The sequence below is a fragment of the Theileria annulata genome, chromosome 3 (assembly GCF_000003225.4).
Source record: "Theileria annulata chromosome 3, complete sequence, *** SEQUENCING IN PROGRESS ***".
In the NCBI taxonomy this organism is placed as follows: domain Eukaryota; phylum Apicomplexa; class Aconoidasida; order Piroplasmida; family Theileriidae; genus Theileria; species Theileria annulata.
The window spans coordinates 688,144-708,349 of NC_011100.1; the positions used below are offsets into that span (position 1 = coordinate 688,144).

Here is a 20,206-nt window from a genome sequence, read left to right on the forward strand (position 1 = left end):
TTTTATTAATATGTTAAATAAAAATTTATATGTATATATTACAAATGAATCATTAAATGAATTGAAATTAGAATTGGAAAATAGATTAAAAAATGATGTTAAAGAATCATTTAAAGATGGTAAATATGATAATAATAAATGGCCATTTCAATTAAATATACAAAAATTTAATTCATTATTCAATCCAAATAATTATTCCAATACACATGACCGAACTGGTACTAGTTCACAAGTCGATGGTACAAATTCACAAGTTGACTCAACTCAAGTGGATTCTATTACACAATTGGATTCTATTACACAATCTTATGTTACTAACACCGATATGGGAAAATTATTTTATCATGAATATAAAAGTATAATAAAACAATTAAAATTAATTGATATAAATATAACATTTCGTTTATATCCACTTTTTCGTAAATTATTAATAATTATCGAAGGTTACATTTATTATTTATTAAATCAAAATAATATTAATAAAAATAATAAAAATAATAATTTTAATAAAAATAATTTGAATAAAAATTTTATTAATAATTTGAATGGAAATATAATAAATATAATTGATTTAATAATGGAAAATGATATATTTTGTTGTATATTAGATTCATATTATAATGAATATGAAATAATATTATCAAAAAATATAATAAAAAATTTATTATTTAATGAATTTAATATAGAAATTTTATTAGAATCTTTTGAAACCATTTCTAATATTATTATTAATAGTATTAATAATATTAATTTTGATAATGAATTATTAATGAATTTTATATTATTTAATAATTTACAACGTAATTTTTCTCTATTTTTTCTATACCATTTTTCTAATCCAATTAATAATACTATGGGGGATAGTATGGATATGGAAAATACTATGGAAAATATGGATATGGAAAATACTATGGTTAATATGGATATGGAAAATATGGATATGGAAATGGAAAATAGAATAATAAAATTAATGAATAGAATAATTGGAAATGGTGAAATAATGAGTAAAAATAATTTAGAAAATTGGTTAAATATATTTTTTTTACCAATTTATGATATATTAACATTATCAATTACATTAAATAATACATTAAATAATACATTAAATAATACATTAAATAATACATTAAATAATACATTAAATAATACATTAAATAATACATTAAATAATAAATTGAATAATAAATTAAATAATAAATTGAATAATAATATTACATCATTATTTTATTCATTAATTGATTCGATTAATACTATTGAATTATTTATTACACTTGATTTTAATCGTTTATTATTTAATTTATCAAATTATTTATCATTTTTTATTATTAATTTAAATAAATTCTTATCAATTTCTAATCAACAATTTAATATCTTATACCATCAAATATATCCTTCTAATCCATCAGTGGTTACTGTAACTCCTCTGGATCCACAGGATCCAGTCAGTACAGTAACTCGACAGGATCCACTAACTCGTCAGGATCCAGTAAGTATATTAATTGGACAGGATCCTTCGGATCAGATGATAGTACAGGATGATCACAATGGATTGAAAAAAATTATAAAAGAATATTTAAAATTATATAATATAATAATATCATTAATAAGTAAATTAATAAAATTACCAATAGAAAATACAATAGAATTATATAATTTTATAGAATCTCTAAATGATATAATAATTGTTAATGTCAAATTAATAATAATATTAGATTCTATAGAATATTTAATAAGAAAAAAACCAAATTTGGAATTAAATTATTTAAAAGATACTATAACAAATTCATGGAATCTTTCTGTTATGATATTTAATAATTTACCATTTAGAATTATTAATGCTTTATTTTATTTTATTGGTAGTATATTTAATGGGAATTTATTAGGACAAATTTATCTATTCAATAGTATCGATTTTAAACGTTTAAATTTACAAGATTTTATTAAATATATTAAAATGTTACAACATATTTTATTATACAATAGGGATATATTTACAAGTCCAATAACATTTCAAAATGTAAGTGATAGGGTGATAGGGAGTTAGGTAGTTAGAGTGATAGGGAGTTAGGTAGTTAGTGCTAGAGATAGAGATAGAGTTAGATAGTTAGAGTTAGAGTTAAGAGTTAGGTGAAGAGTTAGGATTAGGTAGTTAGGGTTAGAGAGTTAGAGTTAAGAGTTAGAGTTAGAGGATTAGGATTAGAATTACACTTAGACTTAGAATTAGAGATAGTTTTAGACCTAGTATTAGAATTAGATTCTTAGACTTAGAGACTTAGAATTACAGTATTAGTATTAGACTTAAGCCTAGAATAAGACTTAGACCTAGATAATTAGAGTTAGAGATAGTATTAGAGTAAGAACTATACTTAAAATTAGTATTAGACTCTTTAGACTTAGACTCTTTAGACTTAGACTCTTTAGACTTAGAATTAGTATTAGTATCTTTAATACCAGTAGTAGTCTTAAGTAATACAGTAGTCTATAGTACTTTAGAGTCTAACTAGTATAAGTATAGTAAGTAATAGTAGTCTAATGGCTAACTAAGAGTAGTCTAATACAGTAGTTAAGTAGTACACCTAGTCTACTAGTCTAAAGAGTAGTTAAGACTTAGTTGGTCTAACTTAGAGTATTACTAAACTTAGAGTATTACTAGACTTAGTAATTACTACTAGGTCTACTGGACTAATGTATTTAGTACTTAAGACTACTGATACTAGTAGTAGACTATTATTTACTTATGGTCACTAGTACTACTAGTTACTAGTCAGACTACTGTTAGACTAGACACCGTTACGGTGACTGGTACTACTATAGACTACTAGACTTATTAATTATTACTAGGTGTACTAGACTAGACTTACTTAAGACTACTTAAGTACAGTACTAGACTACTATATAAACTGACTTAGTACTTAACTACTCCTTAACTAGCCTTAATTAGTACTTAAGACTACTAAATAGACTGTTTTATAGTTAATTATACAGTAATTAAGATACTTAGAACTACTTACTATAGTACTTAAGACCACTTAAGACTACTGTAGACTACTTAAGGCTTACTATAGACTACTAGTTACTAGTCAGATTACTATCCTTAACTCCTTAAGACTCCTATCCTTGACTACTTTAGACTACCTTAGACTTAAAATTAGAATTTATTTAATTAATTTTAAAGAATTTTCTTCTTAAAGAATTTTCTTCTTTCTTAATTTAATTTATTTAGAATTTAACTCTATAATTTGACTCTAATTACTTAGAATTTAACTCTAATTATTAATTTGACTCTAATTATGTTTTTAGAATTTATGTCAATTTAAATTAAAATATTTAACAATAAAATTTTCATTAATTTGTCAAATATTTTTACATGAATTATGTAAATATAATAATATTAAAGGGTAAAATATATATAAATAATTTATTTTTATAGAATTGTATATATGTTTATTGGATGGTGTTATTCTAATAATCCTTTTCATCAAATTCTATCACAAAAATTATGCATATTCATTATCAAGTAATAATATACTTAATATACTTAATAGCCCTAATAGCCCTAACTGACCTTATATAGCTAAAATACCTGTAGATACCTCTAACTACTCCTTAATACTCTTAATAGCCCTTAACTACTCTTAACTACCTAGTAGCCTTAAATAACCCTTAAATAGCCTAAAATAGGCTTTAAATACCCTTAGATACCTAATAGCCCTTAACTACCTAAAATGGGCTTAAAAGGCCTTAATTACCTAATTATACCTAATTATACCTAATTATACCTAATTTCTACTCAATTTACCTAATTATACCTAATTATACCCTTAAATACCAAATAAGGCTAAAATGGCCTAAAATAGCCTTAGTAGCCTTAATTACCTCTAATACCCTTATATACCCTAATTACCCTTTAACTAGCTAGTACCCTTATATACCCTTATATAACCCTCAAATAACCCTTAATTACCCAATTTCTACTTAATTTACTTAATTTCTAGCTAATATAGCTAATATAGCTAATATACATTAGAATACCTTAGATACCTAATTTACCTAATATACTTAATAGGCTTAACTACTTAATAGCCTTAATACTTAGAATATCTACAATACCTATACTAGCTAATACCCTCAAATAACCCTCAAATATCCCTTAATTACCTAATTTCTACTTAATTTAGCCTAATTTACTACTCAAATTATCTAATTTCTTTTAGATTATTGGAAATAAATGTGAAATATTTGGATATTTGTAAATATATTTTAGATACAATTTTAGGTTTATGTTTTTTCAATAATTTTGATACTAAAATATTACATCCTCACACACACTTACACACACACAACTCCCTAAACACACCCACATCTACTAACACACCACTACTTACACCACTAAATCCTTTTGATAGATTGGGTTATGTGAATTTTTATCAAATGAGTTCCTTTTCTAAATTGAGAATTTTATCAAATTCATGTCTAATGCCTTGGATTATAGAAAATATTGTACTACCATATACTTGTGCATTTGTTACTTCACTTAAATCATTAATTCAAGGTTTACATGAACATTGTAATTGTATAATTTGTAATTATAAATGTTTTTTTATCAATAATCCAATCGGTGGTTCAAGTAGTCAATTAAGAAGTTCTATGGGTAATTCAAGAGGTTATATGGGTGGTTCAATGGGTAATACAAAGAGTACTATGGGTGGTTCCATGGAGTGTACTATGGGAAAGGGAGCCCCTTTCGGGGCTGGTACTATGGGAAAGGGAGCTAATTCTACAGTCATGGAGTGTACTAATAGGGATACTAAGGAAGTTGGTGTGGGTACTAAGGAAGCTTCTTTTGGTGCCGTTGGAGCAAGCACCGTAATGGAATGTAATTGTATGAATAGTATAATAATAAATAATAAACCATCAATAATACATTATTTGGAATTAATAATAACATTATCAAATAATTGGACAATGAGAACAAATAAATCAAATGAATTACAATATATAATAAATATAATAAATAAAATATTAAATCAATTAATAAATATATTAATAAATTTAAAAGGAAAAGGAATTGTAGATATGAAAATTATACTTTTTATTATTTCAATTAAATTAACTAAAACTATTACTAATATTAAAGATTTTAAACTTAATAATACTAATTTACCATTACTTATTAAATTATCATCAATTCTCGGGTAATCATTTTCTTCTTCAGTTAATTTTCCATTTTCTCACTTAATTTTCCTCTTTCTTCACTTAATTTTCTCTTTTCTTCAGTTAATTAAATTATTTTCTTCAGTTAATTATCTTTTATTTTATTTTATTAAGTTAATTTATTGGTTTAGATATCAAGAAATTTGTAAAGGTAATACCACATGTTATATGAAATTATTATTGGAAATATTTGGTATATTACATAAAATATTATGTAATGATCATAATGAACAATTATTTGATTTACATAAAGGACTTTATAATTCATTAGTTGGAAAAATCGAAAAATTCCCATTAACACTTACTAAATTAGGTAATTCACATACCAACACACATACTATATACTGATAAGACTACTCAATATAGCTCTTAGACTACTTAATATACTCCTTAGACTAGTAGAATAGGAGTATTCTTTACTCCTTAACTACTGTATTTATATACTCATAATATAGCTCATAACTACTCCTAATACTACTTTATTAGACTCCTTAACTACTATAGAGTACTTAATATATTCTTAAGATTACTTAATATAATTATGGTTATAGAATATTATAAGGTTAAGAATAAAGAATTGATGAGAACATATGAAATGAATATAAAATCAATAATAGAATCAACAAAAACAATAAATTCACAAGCATTAAGAATCATTTATAATTATCGTACATGGAAATTCATTAAACAAAATTATCAAAATCAATTAACTAATCAATTAACCAATCAATTAACTAATGAAAATAGAAATGAATATAATAAAGAATTAAATAATAAATTTACTAAAGAATATAATAAAGAATTAATTAATAAATTTGATATGAATATAACAGAAAAGAGTATAGAAAAGATAATTGATAATATGATAGAAAATGGTATAATAAAAAGAGATGGTATAGAATATATAATATTAATAAATTTATTATATATAAAATCTATACAAATTAATGAAATATCAAATGAAGAAAAATTACAACAAATTACTCTATTATAAATTTTCTCAATACATTAATATATTAATTTCATTATATTTATTAATTTCATTATATTTATTAATTTCATTATATTTATTAATTTCTATATTAGTTTGTATATCAATTGGTATATTAAATTTATGGTGTTGGATTTACACATTAATAAATTAAAAAATTTATTATAAAATGAGATTTAATAAAAATTTTTAATCGCATAATATGTTTTTTTATTTTATTAAATTAAATCTCATAATTATATTCTACACATTTATCGCAATTATATATAAATGTACATGTATTCGTATAGGAATCTTAAATACTAGAATTGGTATAGGAATCTCAAATTCCAGAATTAGCCTAGGAATTACAAATCCTGGAGATAAACTGGCAATAATTAATCCCGTAGTTAGGCTAGGAATATTAAATCCCGTAGTTAGTCTAGGAATTAAGAATCCAGGAGATAAACTAGCAATAATTAGTCCCTCCTTTAAACTAGCAATAATTAATCCTAGAATTCCTATAGGAATCACCAGTCCAATCCTTACTCTTGGTAGAATCACATTTATAAATAAAGGTTCTATAAACCCATATAATATAAATTTAAAGAATGAATTTAAAATTAAAAGTACGAAAGTAGATGAAATATTAGAAAATCTGAAGGAACTGACTTTGTTGGAGACGTCTGAATTGGTGAAGAAAATTGAAGAGGTTTTTGGAGTATCAGCTCAGCCACAAGGACCACTTGCATTAAGGCCTCAGGCTATTGCACCTGAGGAACCTTATAAAGAGGAAGAAGAAGATGATGAGAAGGAACGTGAACGTGATAAGCGTAGGAAACACAATGTTGTAATTAAGGAAATTGAAAAAGATAAAAGAATCGATTCGTTTAAAACTCTAAAGGAATATTTCCCAGACAGGTCCGCATCTGAAATTAAGAAGATTATGGACTCACTTCCTTTTGTAGTTAAGACTGTTACATCCCAAAGAGAGGCTGAAGATATCATCAAAAAACTCACTACAGATGGAATGAAAATTGAAATTGAATAAAAAAATAATTTAATTATAATTTTTATAATTTTATTACACATTTTATAATTTTTATAATTTTTTCATTTTATTACACATTTTTAATTTTTTAATTTTTTTATTTTATAATTTTAATTTTTTTTATAAATTTTAGTTTGCACTTGAAAATATTTAAAATTTATATTTTAAAAATTAGAATTTCAATTGTGTGGAACAATTTATATTTAATAAATGAATTTATCATCTGAAACGCAGTATTTTTTTGATTTGACTGATAAGCAATGGTGGATTTTAAGTCCTTCAGACGAGGAATGGGAAGAACTATCAAACGAAGAAGCTTATAAACTTGGACTTTTTAAAGCTGTTTTTTCTCAAAATTGTAACTTTATTGATACTGATATTAATCAATATGATTCCGCTACTTCTGAACTTATTAAGACTTTAGATACTAAATTTTCATTCCACAGTAATGAAGTAACTAAAACTTCATTAAACAGTACTGAAGGTACTAAATTTTCATTAGATAGTATTGAAGGTACTAAATTAGTTGAAAATAAATTAAATGTTCAAGTTCCCAAAGTCTTAACAAAAGACTTTTCAAATCTTGAAACACAAAATCTAAAACATAACTTCAAAAATGTAAAATACTCCGATCCAAAATATTCGGAAGTAAAGAGTTCTGAGGTAAATTCGGAAGAAAAAAATATGGAAGTAAATCCTGAAGTAAATCCGGAAGTAAATATGGAAGGACTAACTGGTTCTAAAATATTAAATCAAATAAATAATTTAATAGCAAGTACATCAGAAATGAAGCAGAAATGTGAAGCAAGAGAAATGAGTGGGAAAAGTACTCCTAATTTAAGGAGCACAGCAAGGCATTTGACATACGTAAATAATGGAGGATTAGCTGGTTGTCTTAAGACTGTTGCAGAAGAGAGGAAGAAAATAGTCCAATCAAAGAAAAATACAAAAGCACAGAATCCTCAACTTCAAGAGATGATTCAGAGAGCAAAAGCAATGGCTGTGAAGTCAATGGATGATGCAAAAGATTCTGAAGCTAAATCAGATAAAAATCAACAACAAAAAACACAAGTCAGAAGTAGAGCCAAAAAATATACAACAGTCTTTGGTACAATTATTATAAAATTATTATTATAAAAATACTATAAATATATTATAAAATATATTATTCTTATATTTTTAGGAACAAATGCTATGAAAGATTTAAGTCAGAAATTACCAGATGTTACATTTGAAGGTTCATCAGAAGAAGAATCAGATGTATAAAATATAAAATATTTAAAATATAAAAATACCTACATTCAAGTATAAATTGAAGATTAAGAATATATGTATAAAATTCTATAAATTGGAATATGTAAACAAAGTTATAGTTAATTTGATTTTAAAAATTATTATGAAATATTATTAATATACATGCTATATAATAATTATGAATATTGATAGGAAGATAGTTATGAATATCACCCCCACCCTAAAATCAAAGATTTCTATAATCTATGACTAGGATCAATTTTTAACTATTTAAAAAAATTTTAATTTCTTTATTATATTCATTTTATTAATATTCGTCTCCACTGTACTCTTTAACCACATTTTAAATGTACAGCTAAATGAATTTTTAATATAATACCATATTTCAAGCTTATAGATTCAAATTATTATGGCTAAACCTGCCTATAAAGATCTTGGAATTTCTAGTAAAGAATATGAAGAAGCACTATTACTTGAAAGACTCTTTAGACTTGTTAAAAAAAATCCTTGCTCTACTTGCCTTTTAAAAGTATATTTCTCAATTATTAATTAATTCATTAATTAATTTAAAGTTATAAATTATTTATTAATAAATTAATTATTGATATTGTTATAGAAACCGACTCATGTTGATCTTGATCGTTATGATTTATTATGTACAACATGTTCTAAAAGATGTTCTTCAAAAGTTCAGATTGGGAAGGGTTTGATATCAATGTCGGATTTGGAACGTTTGGAATCGATATATGACAAATCCAAAAAGAAAAAAGAATCGAAACATAAGAAACATGGACACAAGTCTCGTAGTTCTTCAGTTTCAAGAGATGAAAGAAGAGAACGCTCACCAGAGGAATCACATCGCCCACACAGATCAAAACATTCTAAACGCCGTGAAAGTGGTTCTGGCCCAAGCTCAGAACATTATCCACCCACTGATAAATATCCTCCAATTGACAAATATTATCCAGAACCTATGGAAAAATATCCACCTTTAGATAAATATTATCCAGAACCTGATAGGTATTATGGTGATTCATTTGATAAGTCACATACTAAGGGTCATAGAGAAAAGAGTAAAGAAAGGTCTAGAAAACATAGGAATTCATTTTCCAAGGAATATCCTAGAGATTATGCACCAAGATCACATTTGCCAGAATATAATCAATACAATTTTCAAGAATATAGGTTTGGAGATCCATATAATCAGTTTCATGAACCATATCAGCCGAATTTTTACAATAAAATGAAAAGAAACCAGACGGCACAAGAATATACAAATTTCTCAAGAAGAGATGTTCCAGGAATGGTTGGAATATTAGCAAATAGACCAGATATGGTCATAAGAAATCAATATGCACTACCACCTCCAAATAAAACGGATACCAGACAATCCAAACATGAATTAGATACTAAATATAAAGATATAAAATATAAAGAAGATACTAAAAGATTAGATAAAAGATTTGATAGAAGATATGATGATAGAAGATATGTAGATGATAGAGAATATGGTATGGAAAGAAATTTGAGATCGAAATCATTGGCATTGACAAATGGATTCCAAGCATTTAAATCAATGCCAGTACCAATGTCGCCATTTGGAAGAGATGAAATTCCAAGTACTAATCCATTTTCAAAGAGGAATTTTCCTCATTCAGGACAGGCGTTCCATTTCACTAGTATGCGTGAAGCTTTAAACCCACCAACACACTCAAGAATACAAGAACATATCAAACCGTCACATGACTTCAATTTAAACAAATTTGGAAACCCAAACTTTCCAGATTCCAATAATTTCAGTCGTTATTAAATAGCAACACCATAATTTTTTATTATTTACATTCATCATTATATTATATGTTATAATATTCATTTCACTGAATAATTATGATATTTAACACTAGTATAAATAGTATAATAATAGTTTATAGTAATAATATTGAGAAAAATTATAATGAGGTGATACAAATTAAATTTATGAATGAATGATGAGAAATAATGTCATTATGCGGAGTATCACAGTTGTTTAGTGATGAACATAATGAATGCCCAGCAGAATGTCCATTTTGGGCACCAAGCTCGGTATGGAAATACATCGGAGTCTGTTCTGAGGTGGGAGTGTGCAAAAGATTTAACCCGATCCTGAATTACGCTGATTCTTACAATAATGTCTGTCTGCCGTGCAAAGTATTCGGCTGCATATCGTGTAAATACTCAAATGAACCGGATTCAATGGTCCCAGTGACCGACACTTTAAAGAAATTACCAGATTACTGTATAGAATGCGCCAAGGGATATAAACGTTCAGAAGACGGAACGTCATGTTACATAGTTGGCTCAACTCTGTGGTCAAAATTGTTCTACTTTATCCTCATATATCTTCTTATCTGCATAGCAATTGTAACGATAAGGATTCTAGTTAACCGAGATAAGTTCAAGAGTAATTTCAGGAACCTAGTAAACGCACTAAAGAACCAGCAGAAAAAGCTTTTGAGAGATTTCACTAGCCCAGAAAACAGATTATACAAACTTTTTACAGACTTGACGAATCAAAATCTTTCTGGCCTGGGACTGATTTTGTACTTTAGAAGTCTAGGATTTCTTGTAATTGTGATGTCACTTTTATTCTTCGTAAGCCTAGCACATGTGCACATCCCATGCTCTAACATGATAAGACTCTTTAAGGACCCGTTTCGGATTTACTACTTCGCACGCGCCAACCACGTACCCCGCAGCTTTATCGCAAACTTCTTCGCAAAAAACGCAAACAAACTCGTCGACGACATCTTCAACTTCAAAAGTGTAGACGAAGCCATCACGTGGAATGTGACTCAATACTCAAATGAGATTTCAGGAGTCATGTATGTCCTCTATGTCTCAGTGATGGTGATGACAGTGGTCTACTTCGTCTCACAGCGTAGAGCAATCATCAAATTCATGAGCAAATCCTCAAAAATGAGAGATTTAACCCTTGTAATAAAGAACCTTCCAAGTTCACTAACTGACGAAGAACAAATTAAAGAGATGATATATACATGTACAAATATAAGACCAGTCACAGTAACAGTGTGTTATGACCTGAAACGTGAAAAGAAACTCATATCAACCCTTGATCAAACTATAGAAGATTTCAATCATACAAGTCAAACTAATGATTCATACGTATGTTCTATTCTATATACACTTATAAATTTACATATTAATATTTATACTATTAATATTTATACTATTAATGGTTGATAATGGAATGTTTAGATAAGTTTGGATGGTATGGAAGAGATGAATGAGTTTTTTAGTAAATTGAAGGGTTCAGGTGAGTGTTTTTTGACATTTGAGAGTACAAACGATTGCCGTTCAGTTTTGGAACGGTTCCACAACAAGGAGTTCAAGCTGTACCAATGTGAGGTGGAGCCTGAGAACATTATATGGGAGAATATAGGTTACGAGAGTCATGTAAACAGGAAAGTGTTTGGGATTTCGATGGTGACAATAGCGATTCTGATGGCATATATTGTGTTATTTTTCGTACCCTATGCATTTTATACTATTACCTCACCTATGACTCACATTTTAGAGATTCTGGTCCTGGGTCTGTTTGTGGAGTTTGGAAATATTCTAATCTCACTGATTCTAAGGAACTTGATTGACAAGGCGGGGATCATAAACCGAGAAGTGGTTGACAGTTACTTGATGTTTTGCAAGTATTTCATCAGGCTGATTAACCTATTTCTCAACGTTGGGTTATCCCATTTCATTAATTATGGAGGCAGGAGTAAGGCATTATCATTTTTGGAGCATAACCCATATCTGGAATCACCTTCATTTAAGGTAGGAGAGGAAGTATCATTTAGCTTGAGCTTTAGTATTTATGTTGTCAACGTATTCGTGTTGATTCCAAACGCACTTTTCCTTCTGGAACACTATATAATACCCATTGTTAACTCGTTTCTCGTTTTAACTCTTGATTTCGAACCTAAAAGAGCAACCAGACTAATGCAATACTCGACGTTTAGTCTCTTCAGCTATTACTCAGACGACATGTCAAACCTCACCTGCTGTCTTTTACTATTCTTTTTAATAAAGGACCAGAAACAAGGTTCACTTGTCTTCCTCTCACTCCTAGTATCTTATATACTCAATTACGCCAAGTCTCAGTTCATACTTCTCAGACGCAGTTCCAGGAAACTCTATTCCACTTGGAGGTTATCATATTTCACCTATATCATGTGGGCCTTTCCCACCTTACTTTTGGCAGTTTGTCCCAGGTATTGGGACTGGCGAGGCGGAGAGGGTACCATCATTTCAATTTTTATCAACGCAGTCCTTCACATTGTATTATACACCTTTATCATTCACATTGTTTTCTCCAAAACCTCCACACTCGACACTGAAATCACTCTCTCGGAAGTCCTCGAGGACAATTTCTTTAACGGATTTGAAATGGAACTTGACTACAAGGCACATAACCCAGTATACAAATTTAAAAAATTCGCCTCTCAATATAATTTTTTCTAATATTAAATAAAATTATGTTTAAGATATTTTATTAAATAGTATTTATAAAAATTTTAAGATATTTGTATTTTTAGGTATATATTTGTATTTTTAGATATATATTTGTATTATTGAAATTTATTTTTTTCCTTGTGATCTTTGATAAGTTTTAAAATTGCATTCTGTTCAGAGGAAGAAAATTCATCTAGACGTTTTACAGACTCAATTTCCTGAGTGTCGATGGTTTCGTGACCCTTGATAACACAGTCCCACCAGAGTTCCTCAGCTTTCTCAATGTTGAGAAGAATTCTGAAGCCGTCCTCAATACTCCAGAAACTATCGAAACTGTTAACCTTGTTACAGAACTCTCCATCAATTAACACCTGCCCTAAGAAAAATAAAAATTAAAAGTTACCTTGAAGATTTATAGTCAGCCTGTCCTTGGTGATGAGGACGGAAACGTCTTTGGTGGTTATTTTTTTTGGGGATAAAATTTCAAGAGTAACATCTCGGAAAGTCTGAGACCAGGCGTATTTCTCAGTAACTGCGCCGTTCCAGGTGTTGACAGTGTATTTTTTATCGGATTTATGAGGATTTGGAGTTCGATTCTCAGCCTCATTTGTGGGCCTGGTTTTATCAGAACTAAAATTTTGAGTTGAGGAGTCACTCCTACAGTTTGAAGGTAGCAAATAAGGCTGATTAGTTCTACGATACAGTAGAATATTATCCTCAATGATCTTGTTCACCAGGTCCCGCATTTGATTCGGCCTAAACCCTCTGGAGTTCACTGAGTCATCTAGACCGAATTCCTTCAACTGCTCAGGGGTTAAAACTGTGTGGCAGAAGTCAGTACGTCTTCTGAGGAAGGAAAAAAACTTCTCCAAGACGTCCTCTATACCCTTACACTCCTTTAAAGCCATAAACATAAACTCGTCAAAGTTGGCCGTCATTCTTACAAACTGCGTTCTACAAGTTTAGAGTAAGCTCTGCTGCTGAAATGCTCTCTGAAACTATGTTCTTCACTCTCCTAATATACTCGGTTCTGTTCTCCTGGTAAAGAGTTGCAGCTTCGTTATTAGCGGGACTCTTATTATTGGGGTCGGTTAGAAGTGACTGAATGTAAATGTGTGAATTATAAAATACTTGGATGGATATTAATATTCCATGAACGTCAAACACAGGACTCCACTCGTTTTGGAGTATATCTAGGCAAATACTTCCGTCTTGGTACACTAATAAACACTTTCATTTCAGTTCTCTTACCGTTCGGGTGAAAGATTCTTGTTAAAAATTTGACCACTGGCGGCTTATTAGGATAATCTTGTGGAAAAGTAAGAGAAAGTGAGAAAATGCCTTAAATAATTATTAAAATTTGGAAAATTACCTCCTTCCCACTCAGTATTATCCGGGCCTAGAATGACAGCTTGCCAATGAAAAATATCGCTATCAACTGGACTTGCGCATATAGTTTCGGGTAAATCTTCCTGTAATTTTCTCAAATCTAGCATTAATCTTTTTGTCTGAACAAAAAATCAATTTATGCATAATTCGGTGGAAAAATTAGTAAATTTGAGATATTCTATTTAAATTTTGTATAAAAATAAGCTTACCGCATCTCTAGCCATAAGTTTAAATTAAAAAACAGTAGCATAAAATTTAAAAATTTAAAATTTGATACTATGTTGCTTCGATTCGCTAACACTCTAAACAGTTGATATTTTCCATGGAGACTCAAGGCGAGATTTCTCCTACTGAGAAGGAGGCTTTGGCCAAGGAGTTTCGAGATTTGGAGGAGATACGGACTAGAGAAGCCAAATCTCGTGCTGTGGTTTTGGAGATTTTGGGTGATATTCCAGATGCTGATATTACACCTCCCAAGAACGTTTTATTTGTTTGTAAATTAAACCCTGTTACTGAAGAGAAGGACTTAAAAATTATTTTTTCAAGGTTTGAACTTTGATTTTATTTTTTTTAGATTCGGCAATGTTAGGAGCTGTGACATTATAAAGGACTATGTCACTGGTGATTCTCTTCAATATGGTTTCATCGAGTTTGAAACTGAGGAATCCTGCAATGAAGCTTATTTTAAGATGCAGAATGTTCTAATAGATGACAGAAGGTTAGTTTCACACGAATTTATTCTTTTAGAATCCACGTTGACTTCTGCCAGTCAGTTTCTGGTTATTGGAAGCGTTTCTACGACAGGGAATTATTTACAAGAAAGAAACGTCACAATTCTGACTTGAATTATCGCAAAACTAACCACCGAAATCACAATTATAGGGATAGAAGTCCTGAACATCACCGCCATAGGCGCAAATCACGTTCTCATTCCAGAGAAAAGCATTATCGCAAACGTAGCAGAAGTAGAGAAAGGCATAGAGATAGAAGAAGTAGTAAACGTAGCAGTAGAGAAAGAAGTAGTAAGCGTAGCCGAAGTAGGGAAAGGCACCGTCGTCGTCATAGCTAGTCAATGTAAAGTATTTAAAAATTAAGGTTTAATACATTTTTACCACTTGTTACTCTTTCCATAGTATCTATTAACCTTTGATCAGTTTCTGAGAATTTATGTTCCATTTCCTCAACTCTTCTGGTCATGCTCATGAGTGTTTTCAAAATATCCTTGTCCACTTGTTTTTTCTCAATATTTTCGAATTTTCTTGGCTTTTTGAGAGGCCTTTGCATTGAGTACCTAAGGCTGTGAGGAACATGTGCTCTTGAGCCGTCCATCTTCACTTCATAATACATGTTATGATGAAGGTTTATACACTCTCTATTCTTCTCAAGTGAAGCTGGTCTCTTCCAGCCCCTGAAATCCACGTCATATTGTTTTGGCCCATCCAACAAAATTTCCACGTGATCTGCTCCTTGGACGTGGTACATATTCCAGTATGCGTAAAATCTCAACAACGTCACTGGAGGGTAATCCAGTTCCATGCATTTCTTCATTACCTCAAAAACTCGCTTTGGTTCGACATCAGTCACTTCTATAAGATTACATACCCTTTTACACAAAATTTCAAGAAGCTCGTCGGCCTAATAATTATAGTTTATCAGTGAGTGTATAAAATTACCTTTGTAAAATGTGTAATTATTAAGGCGTCCAATATTAACATAATATCCTGAATTGAAATTTAATTAGTTTAAACTAACTTTCATTGACAAAATATGCTTAAAAATGGTTATCATCCTGTAAAAGGTTTCCCAATTCTAAAATCATCAATAAAACTGCATTATTTACTAACCTTTTGGACTATGACTTTATTTTTTGATGAGTAATATAACACTTTTGCCACTGTAGCTATTGGATATTCCAGGAATTCTCCCTGAAGACCCAGTCTTGTTAAGAAATTGAAATATAAAGGTGTTTTAGTCAGATCATCAAAAATCCTATGGAGCTGAATACGACTTAGGTAAGGTGAAAACTCATCAGTCACTATGCATGCATCAATTAGATATTCAGAGTCTGGATTTTTCAATAGGCAGAAATACTTTATCATGGTGCAAAAGAACAGGGAATCAGGTATCAATCTTTCACTCTTGACTCCTTCAGTAAATGCTTTCAACACTTTCAATATTCTATCAGGTCCCATATTATACTTGTTCCTCATCAAACTATTTTTAGTTCTGGCTATGACTCTACTTTGGAATTCATCTGACTCACTAAATGTTTCCAGTACTGAAATTGATGCTGTTGGGTTTAATTCAAAGTCTTCACTCGTCAATACCTTGGTAGTTTCATCAACCAGATACATATACTCTGTCAGGCCTGAATGTTGCAAACAGCTTACCAATGGAAATATTTGTGACTTTCTCGTTTCCATTGAGAAAATTTCTGGATCTTCCATTTTTTTATCTTTAAAATTTAAAGCTTGGTATGATTTTCTAAAATCCTTCCCGAAATCAACTATTGAGTCCTTGTATAACTGAACAAATGTCTTCATGAACTGTGGTGTGACTAAGCTTTTGAAATTACTCATTAATGACAAAAATTTAAGTGCATCTTGTAACTCCATCCACTCGACTTTGTTAACCAAACTAAACTTCAGCTTTTCATGTACGAAATCAAATATTTTAGACAGAAATGCTGAAAATACACTTTCCGGTAGAGTTGTTAGGTAAGAAATGTTCTTTACTATGTTTACTAGATGCTTTCCCTGTATATCATTTAGTCTTTTTAGTGTTATCAGTAGAGTCAAATCCAGAATATTTTCCACACGGCTTGTTATGTTCCATTGGACTAAGACGTCTGTTAGTGCTGACAAATATGTGCCATCTATCTCACATAATGTCTTTTTTTCCATATTATTTACCTCAATATCAGATATTCCATATTCCAGTCTTTGCATTTCCAGTGTTAAACCTTTTTCCAAAGTGTCCAGAATGGTTTTAATTCTTTGGTCTGTAAATATATCGCTAGTATATCGGCGGACCAATGGATAACATTTAGCCAGTGCCATTAAACAACACACCATGTTTACTCTATGATAACTATTTGTTTTCCCCGTTAATTTATCATTAAGAGCCATCAAATCTTCTTGGTTTCCCATTGTAAGTTGAAATTCTGGTTCAGGAGGAGGTTTGGGGAATCCATCTGGGCACAGGTCTGGAAAGTAAATTTTGAAAAAATGATCCTCCAAATCTGGAAGTTCCTTGATTTCTTTAACCTTTATTGGGTAAGATATATCGAAATACTTGAGTATATCGTGCAAGAACTTGGCATTTTTGAATTCCTCGAAAAGAACTTCATCTGTCTTCAGTATTAAGAAATAGTGTAAATATTCTTTTAAAAACTCGTTTATTGTATTTTCTGACAATGATTCATTGGTTTTGAATGACACTTTTATGTTTTTCAGGTTAACTTTATAATTGATTCCAATTGGAGGTAGAGTCGACCTAAGGTTCCTCAGCTTGATATATTCTTCCCATGGGTTATATGGACTTAAAAGGTTCAAAATTCGTTCCTGGTTATATTTATCTGCACTTAAAAAGTCATTTTTGAATTCCTCGTAATAATTTCCAAATTCAATGTTCTTATATCTGTAATCATGATGAGATACTGTTTCTTTTTGATCATTCTGATTTAATGAAGGTAATTTAGATTTTTTCTTGGACTTAGCATCAGGACTTATCTTCATTATTATATCATCCATTTTAGACTTAAAATTAGTTTCTCTAATTGATTTCAATAATTTGATTAACTTTTTTTCATGCATTGGTGACTTTGATGTAATTATATCCTCTCGTTTCAAATCTTTTTTTTCCAATTTCCCCGTGCAATGTCCAATCGTGTGAGTTGTTTGTACTTGGGATAAAGGTGTTTTTCCCCAAAATCTATATACATTTGGGTCACTTATTATCTCTTCTGGTGATCCTTCAATTGGATATTTGAATCCACATGAATCTTCTTTCGCTTTAGTTTCCAAGTTGACTTCAACTGGGTCTCGAATGTTAGGTATTTTCCCGCTATATTCAAGTTTTTTCGTCTGTTTCATTCTCAATTTTTTCATATATTTTATCCACTCTTTATTTTGCAAATCTCTATTAAAGAATTGTGTTTTAAGTGATTTTCTAACTTCATGTGATGTCAGATTCAGTTCTGGGTCGTATATCGATTCCTTGAAATTTTTTTGAATAAACGAGTACAAATCTTTATCTGATTTTTCTTTGGATTTTGAAAGTTTTTCTATTTCTGACATGAGTTTTTCATATTCTGAAACATTATCACCCATTTTATCTTTATCTCTAAAGCTCCATTCAAGAATTGGAGAATTTCTGGCCATTTTAGAACGGATGGAAATTTTATTTACGGCTTTTGAAATTTTTTCTCTATTTAAATTATCATCGGAATTACTATTTAATCGACTGCTCTCAAAATTTATAGTTTTAACATCTTTATGTAGACTATTATTGGAAGAAGTATCATCTGGGTTAAATGAATTATATACTTTTGTTTCATTATGACCATGTTGCGATTTATAATCATGTGTAATTGAGTTAAAAGTGAAGATGTGTATAGGATTAAAGTTATTTACTGCTTTATATTGAGGGATATTTGGTATATAGCTCATTTTATTTATCATACTTTTATGCCTTTTGTTATGTTTAAAATACAGACTATCCAGGTGTGTTAAATTGGACTTATTAAATGGCAAACTGTTTGAATTGAAAAGCAATGTAATTATAAGCCAAGGTAGAACGAACATTTTGTTTACATTCATTAGATTCCTGGAAATTGTTTAATTATCATTCCTGAAGTTTTGTTATTTTAGAATATAATACAACTGAAAATAATGGAATTTACTCAATTTAGATGAGTAAAATACACAGATGTGTAGTAATAATTAATAATAATACTATGTAAAAATTCCATGTTATATTATTATTTACAGATAACAGTTGAATCCCGACAATATTTTTTTAAAACGGGCTGTAATTAAATAAATTACATTTATTATTGATATAATTTATTGTTAAATTGAACTTCAAAACTAATAATTCAGAACACATTACTCTCAAGGATATAATTAGTTACTATTGTTATTAATATTGAATATAATTTACTTTCTTTTAACGTAACTGATGATTCCATATGTTATTAGGTTTTAAACAGAATTATTGACTATTTTTATTTTTAATAAGTTTACTAGTAGTCTGGAATATTCACATTTTGGTAATCAATTACCTTTTGAAACAAATTAATAGTATATTATATATAAATCATAAAACTAGCTAATACTATATATAAAAGTATATGTTAAATTAAATAGGAATGACGTTAAGTTCAAGGTCAGTTTTATTTATTAAGTTAAGGAATGGCGTTAATATTTATTATGTACTTGATATGGCAGTGATACGAACTTAAACAAATAACTTTACGAATGAAATAATATATAATTACAAATAATAAAAACTAGAAAAATACATAAATTAATTAAAAAACAATCAATTAACGAAAAATAAAAACACTGGGAAAAGGTAATAAAAAAAACAAAATATAGGAATAGTTTTAAAGAAGTTTAAATAAATATAAAGAAATTAAAATTTAATATAAATAACGAAGCAAACATTGTATTAAAATAAATAGAATCTTATAAAATCGTTCAGTACAAAACAACCACATAAGAAGCAATAAAATTGAGAATGTTTATTTTTGTCGATTTGTTATATTGATACTAAACTCTTAAAGTATGGATAGTTTAAATATTTATATACATTTTTTA

General features: G+C 29.0%; 11 protein-coding genes across 11 annotated transcripts, besides 15 other annotated features; 8 read left to right on the top strand and 3 right to left on the bottom strand.

Annotated features, from left to right (window-relative positions):
- Positions 1–10: 10 nt before the first annotated feature.
- On the top strand, positions 11–2,044 carry TA03940 (uncharacterized protein; the record flags this gene model as incomplete). The annotated part of the gene is made up of 1 exon (XM_949917.1): positions 11–2,044. One exon carries the CDS (start codon positions 11–13, stop codon positions 2,042–2,044), a length of 2,034 nt encoding a protein of 677 aa, XP_955010.1.
- Positions 1,832–1,900: a sequence feature (1 probable transmembrane helix predicted for TA03940 by TMHMM2.0 at aa 608-630).
- Positions 2,045–4,431: 2,387 nt separating the features above from the next.
- TA03945 (uncharacterized protein) lies at positions 4,432–6,208 on the top strand (the record flags this gene model as incomplete). The annotated part of the gene is made up of 3 exons (XM_949918.1): positions 4,432–5,195; positions 5,346–5,527; positions 5,766–6,208. The coding sequence occupies 3 exons, from the start codon at positions 4,432–4,434 to the stop codon at positions 6,206–6,208; spliced, it is 1,389 nt and encodes a 462-aa protein (XP_955011.1).
- Positions 6,209–6,407: 199 nt separating this feature from the next.
- Positions 6,408–6,485: a sequence feature (Signal anchor predicted for TA03950 by SignalP 2.0 HMM (Signal peptide probability 0.125, signal anchor probability 0.762) with cleavage site probability 0.107 between residues 26 and 27).
- Positions 6,408–7,235, top strand: TA03950 (50S ribosomal protein L12, putative; the record flags this gene model as incomplete). The annotated part of the gene is made up of 1 exon (XM_949919.1): positions 6,408–7,235. The coding sequence occupies one exon, from the start codon at positions 6,408–6,410 to the stop codon at positions 7,233–7,235; it is 828 nt and encodes a 275-aa protein (XP_955012.1).
- Positions 6,435–6,503: a sequence feature (1 probable transmembrane helix predicted for TA03950 by TMHMM2.0 at aa 10-32).
- Positions 7,236–7,445: 210 nt separating the features above from the next.
- Positions 7,446–8,501, top strand: TA03955 (uncharacterized protein; the record flags this gene model as incomplete). The annotated part of the gene is made up of 2 exons (XM_949920.1): positions 7,446–8,343; positions 8,419–8,501. The coding sequence occupies 2 exons, from the start codon at positions 7,446–7,448 to the stop codon at positions 8,499–8,501; spliced, it is 981 nt and encodes a 326-aa protein (XP_955013.1).
- Positions 8,502–8,898: 397 nt separating this feature from the next.
- TA03960 (uncharacterized protein) lies at positions 8,899–10,299 on the top strand (the record flags this gene model as incomplete). The annotated part of the gene is made up of 2 exons (XM_949921.1): positions 8,899–9,018; positions 9,106–10,299. The coding sequence occupies 2 exons, from the start codon at positions 8,899–8,901 to the stop codon at positions 10,297–10,299; spliced, it is 1,314 nt and encodes a 437-aa protein (XP_955014.1).
- Positions 10,300–10,487: 188 nt separating this feature from the next.
- On the top strand, positions 10,488–11,729 carry TA03965 (uncharacterized protein; the record flags this gene model as incomplete). Its single annotated transcript, XM_949922.1, has 1 exon — positions 10,488–11,729. One exon carries the CDS (start codon positions 10,488–10,490, stop codon positions 11,727–11,729), a length of 1,242 nt encoding a protein of 413 aa, XP_955015.1.
- Positions 10,845–10,913: a sequence feature (4 probable transmembrane helices predicted for TA03965 by TMHMM2.0 at aa 120-142, 193-215, 284-306 and 389-411).
- Positions 11,064–11,132: a sequence feature (4 probable transmembrane helices predicted for TA03965 by TMHMM2.0 at aa 120-142, 193-215, 284-306 and 389-411).
- Positions 11,337–11,405: a sequence feature (4 probable transmembrane helices predicted for TA03965 by TMHMM2.0 at aa 120-142, 193-215, 284-306 and 389-411).
- Positions 11,652–11,720: a sequence feature (4 probable transmembrane helices predicted for TA03965 by TMHMM2.0 at aa 120-142, 193-215, 284-306 and 389-411).
- Positions 11,730–11,759: 30 nt separating the features above from the next.
- On the top strand, positions 11,760–13,004 carry TA03970 (uncharacterized protein; the record flags this gene model as incomplete). The annotated part of the gene is made up of 1 exon (XM_949923.1): positions 11,760–13,004. One exon carries the CDS (start codon positions 11,760–11,762, stop codon positions 13,002–13,004), a length of 1,245 nt encoding a protein of 414 aa, XP_955016.1.
- Positions 11,955–12,023: a sequence feature (7 probable transmembrane helices predicted for TA03970 by TMHMM2.0 at aa 66-88, 103-125, 145-164, 193-215, 277-299, 314-336 and 343-365).
- Positions 12,066–12,134: a sequence feature (7 probable transmembrane helices predicted for TA03970 by TMHMM2.0 at aa 66-88, 103-125, 145-164, 193-215, 277-299, 314-336 and 343-365).
- Positions 12,192–12,251: a sequence feature (7 probable transmembrane helices predicted for TA03970 by TMHMM2.0 at aa 66-88, 103-125, 145-164, 193-215, 277-299, 314-336 and 343-365).
- Positions 12,336–12,404: a sequence feature (7 probable transmembrane helices predicted for TA03970 by TMHMM2.0 at aa 66-88, 103-125, 145-164, 193-215, 277-299, 314-336 and 343-365).
- Positions 12,588–12,656: a sequence feature (7 probable transmembrane helices predicted for TA03970 by TMHMM2.0 at aa 66-88, 103-125, 145-164, 193-215, 277-299, 314-336 and 343-365).
- Positions 12,699–12,767: a sequence feature (7 probable transmembrane helices predicted for TA03970 by TMHMM2.0 at aa 66-88, 103-125, 145-164, 193-215, 277-299, 314-336 and 343-365).
- Positions 12,786–12,854: a sequence feature (7 probable transmembrane helices predicted for TA03970 by TMHMM2.0 at aa 66-88, 103-125, 145-164, 193-215, 277-299, 314-336 and 343-365).
- Positions 13,005–13,111: 107 nt separating the features above from the next.
- TA03975 (uncharacterized protein) lies at positions 13,112–13,933 on the bottom strand (the record flags this gene model as incomplete). The annotated part of the gene is made up of 2 exons (XM_949924.1): positions 13,112–13,371; positions 13,399–13,933. 2 exons carry the CDS (start codon positions 13,931–13,933, stop codon positions 13,112–13,114), a joined length of 795 nt encoding a protein of 264 aa, XP_955017.1.
- A 16-nt stretch (positions 13,934–13,949) lies between these two features.
- Positions 13,950–14,608, bottom strand: TA03980 (ubiquitin-conjugating enzyme E2, putative; the record flags this gene model as incomplete). The annotated part of the gene is made up of 4 exons (XM_949925.1): positions 13,950–14,215; positions 14,247–14,336; positions 14,368–14,503; positions 14,594–14,608. 4 exons carry the CDS (start codon positions 14,606–14,608, stop codon positions 13,950–13,952), a joined length of 507 nt encoding a protein of 168 aa, XP_955018.1.
- Positions 14,609–14,706: 98 nt separating this feature from the next.
- On the top strand, positions 14,707–15,229 carry TA03990 (uncharacterized protein; the record flags this gene model as incomplete). The annotated part of the gene is made up of 2 exons (XM_949926.1): positions 14,707–14,930; positions 14,959–15,229. The coding sequence occupies 2 exons, from the start codon at positions 14,707–14,709 to the stop codon at positions 15,227–15,229; spliced, it is 495 nt and encodes a 164-aa protein (XP_955019.1).
- A 238-nt stretch (positions 15,230–15,467) lies between these two features.
- TA03995 (uncharacterized protein) lies at positions 15,468–19,204 on the bottom strand (the record flags this gene model as incomplete). The annotated part of the gene is made up of 4 exons (XM_949927.1): positions 15,468–16,019; positions 16,058–16,105; positions 16,137–16,193; positions 16,229–19,204. 4 exons carry the CDS (start codon positions 19,202–19,204, stop codon positions 15,468–15,470), a joined length of 3,633 nt encoding a protein of 1,210 aa, XP_955020.1.
- Positions 19,139–19,204: a sequence feature (Signal peptide predicted for TA03995 by SignalP 2.0 HMM (Signal peptide probability 0.931, signal anchor probability 0.019) with cleavage site probability 0.729 between residues 22 and 23).
- Positions 19,205–20,206: the final 1,002 nt, after the last annotated feature.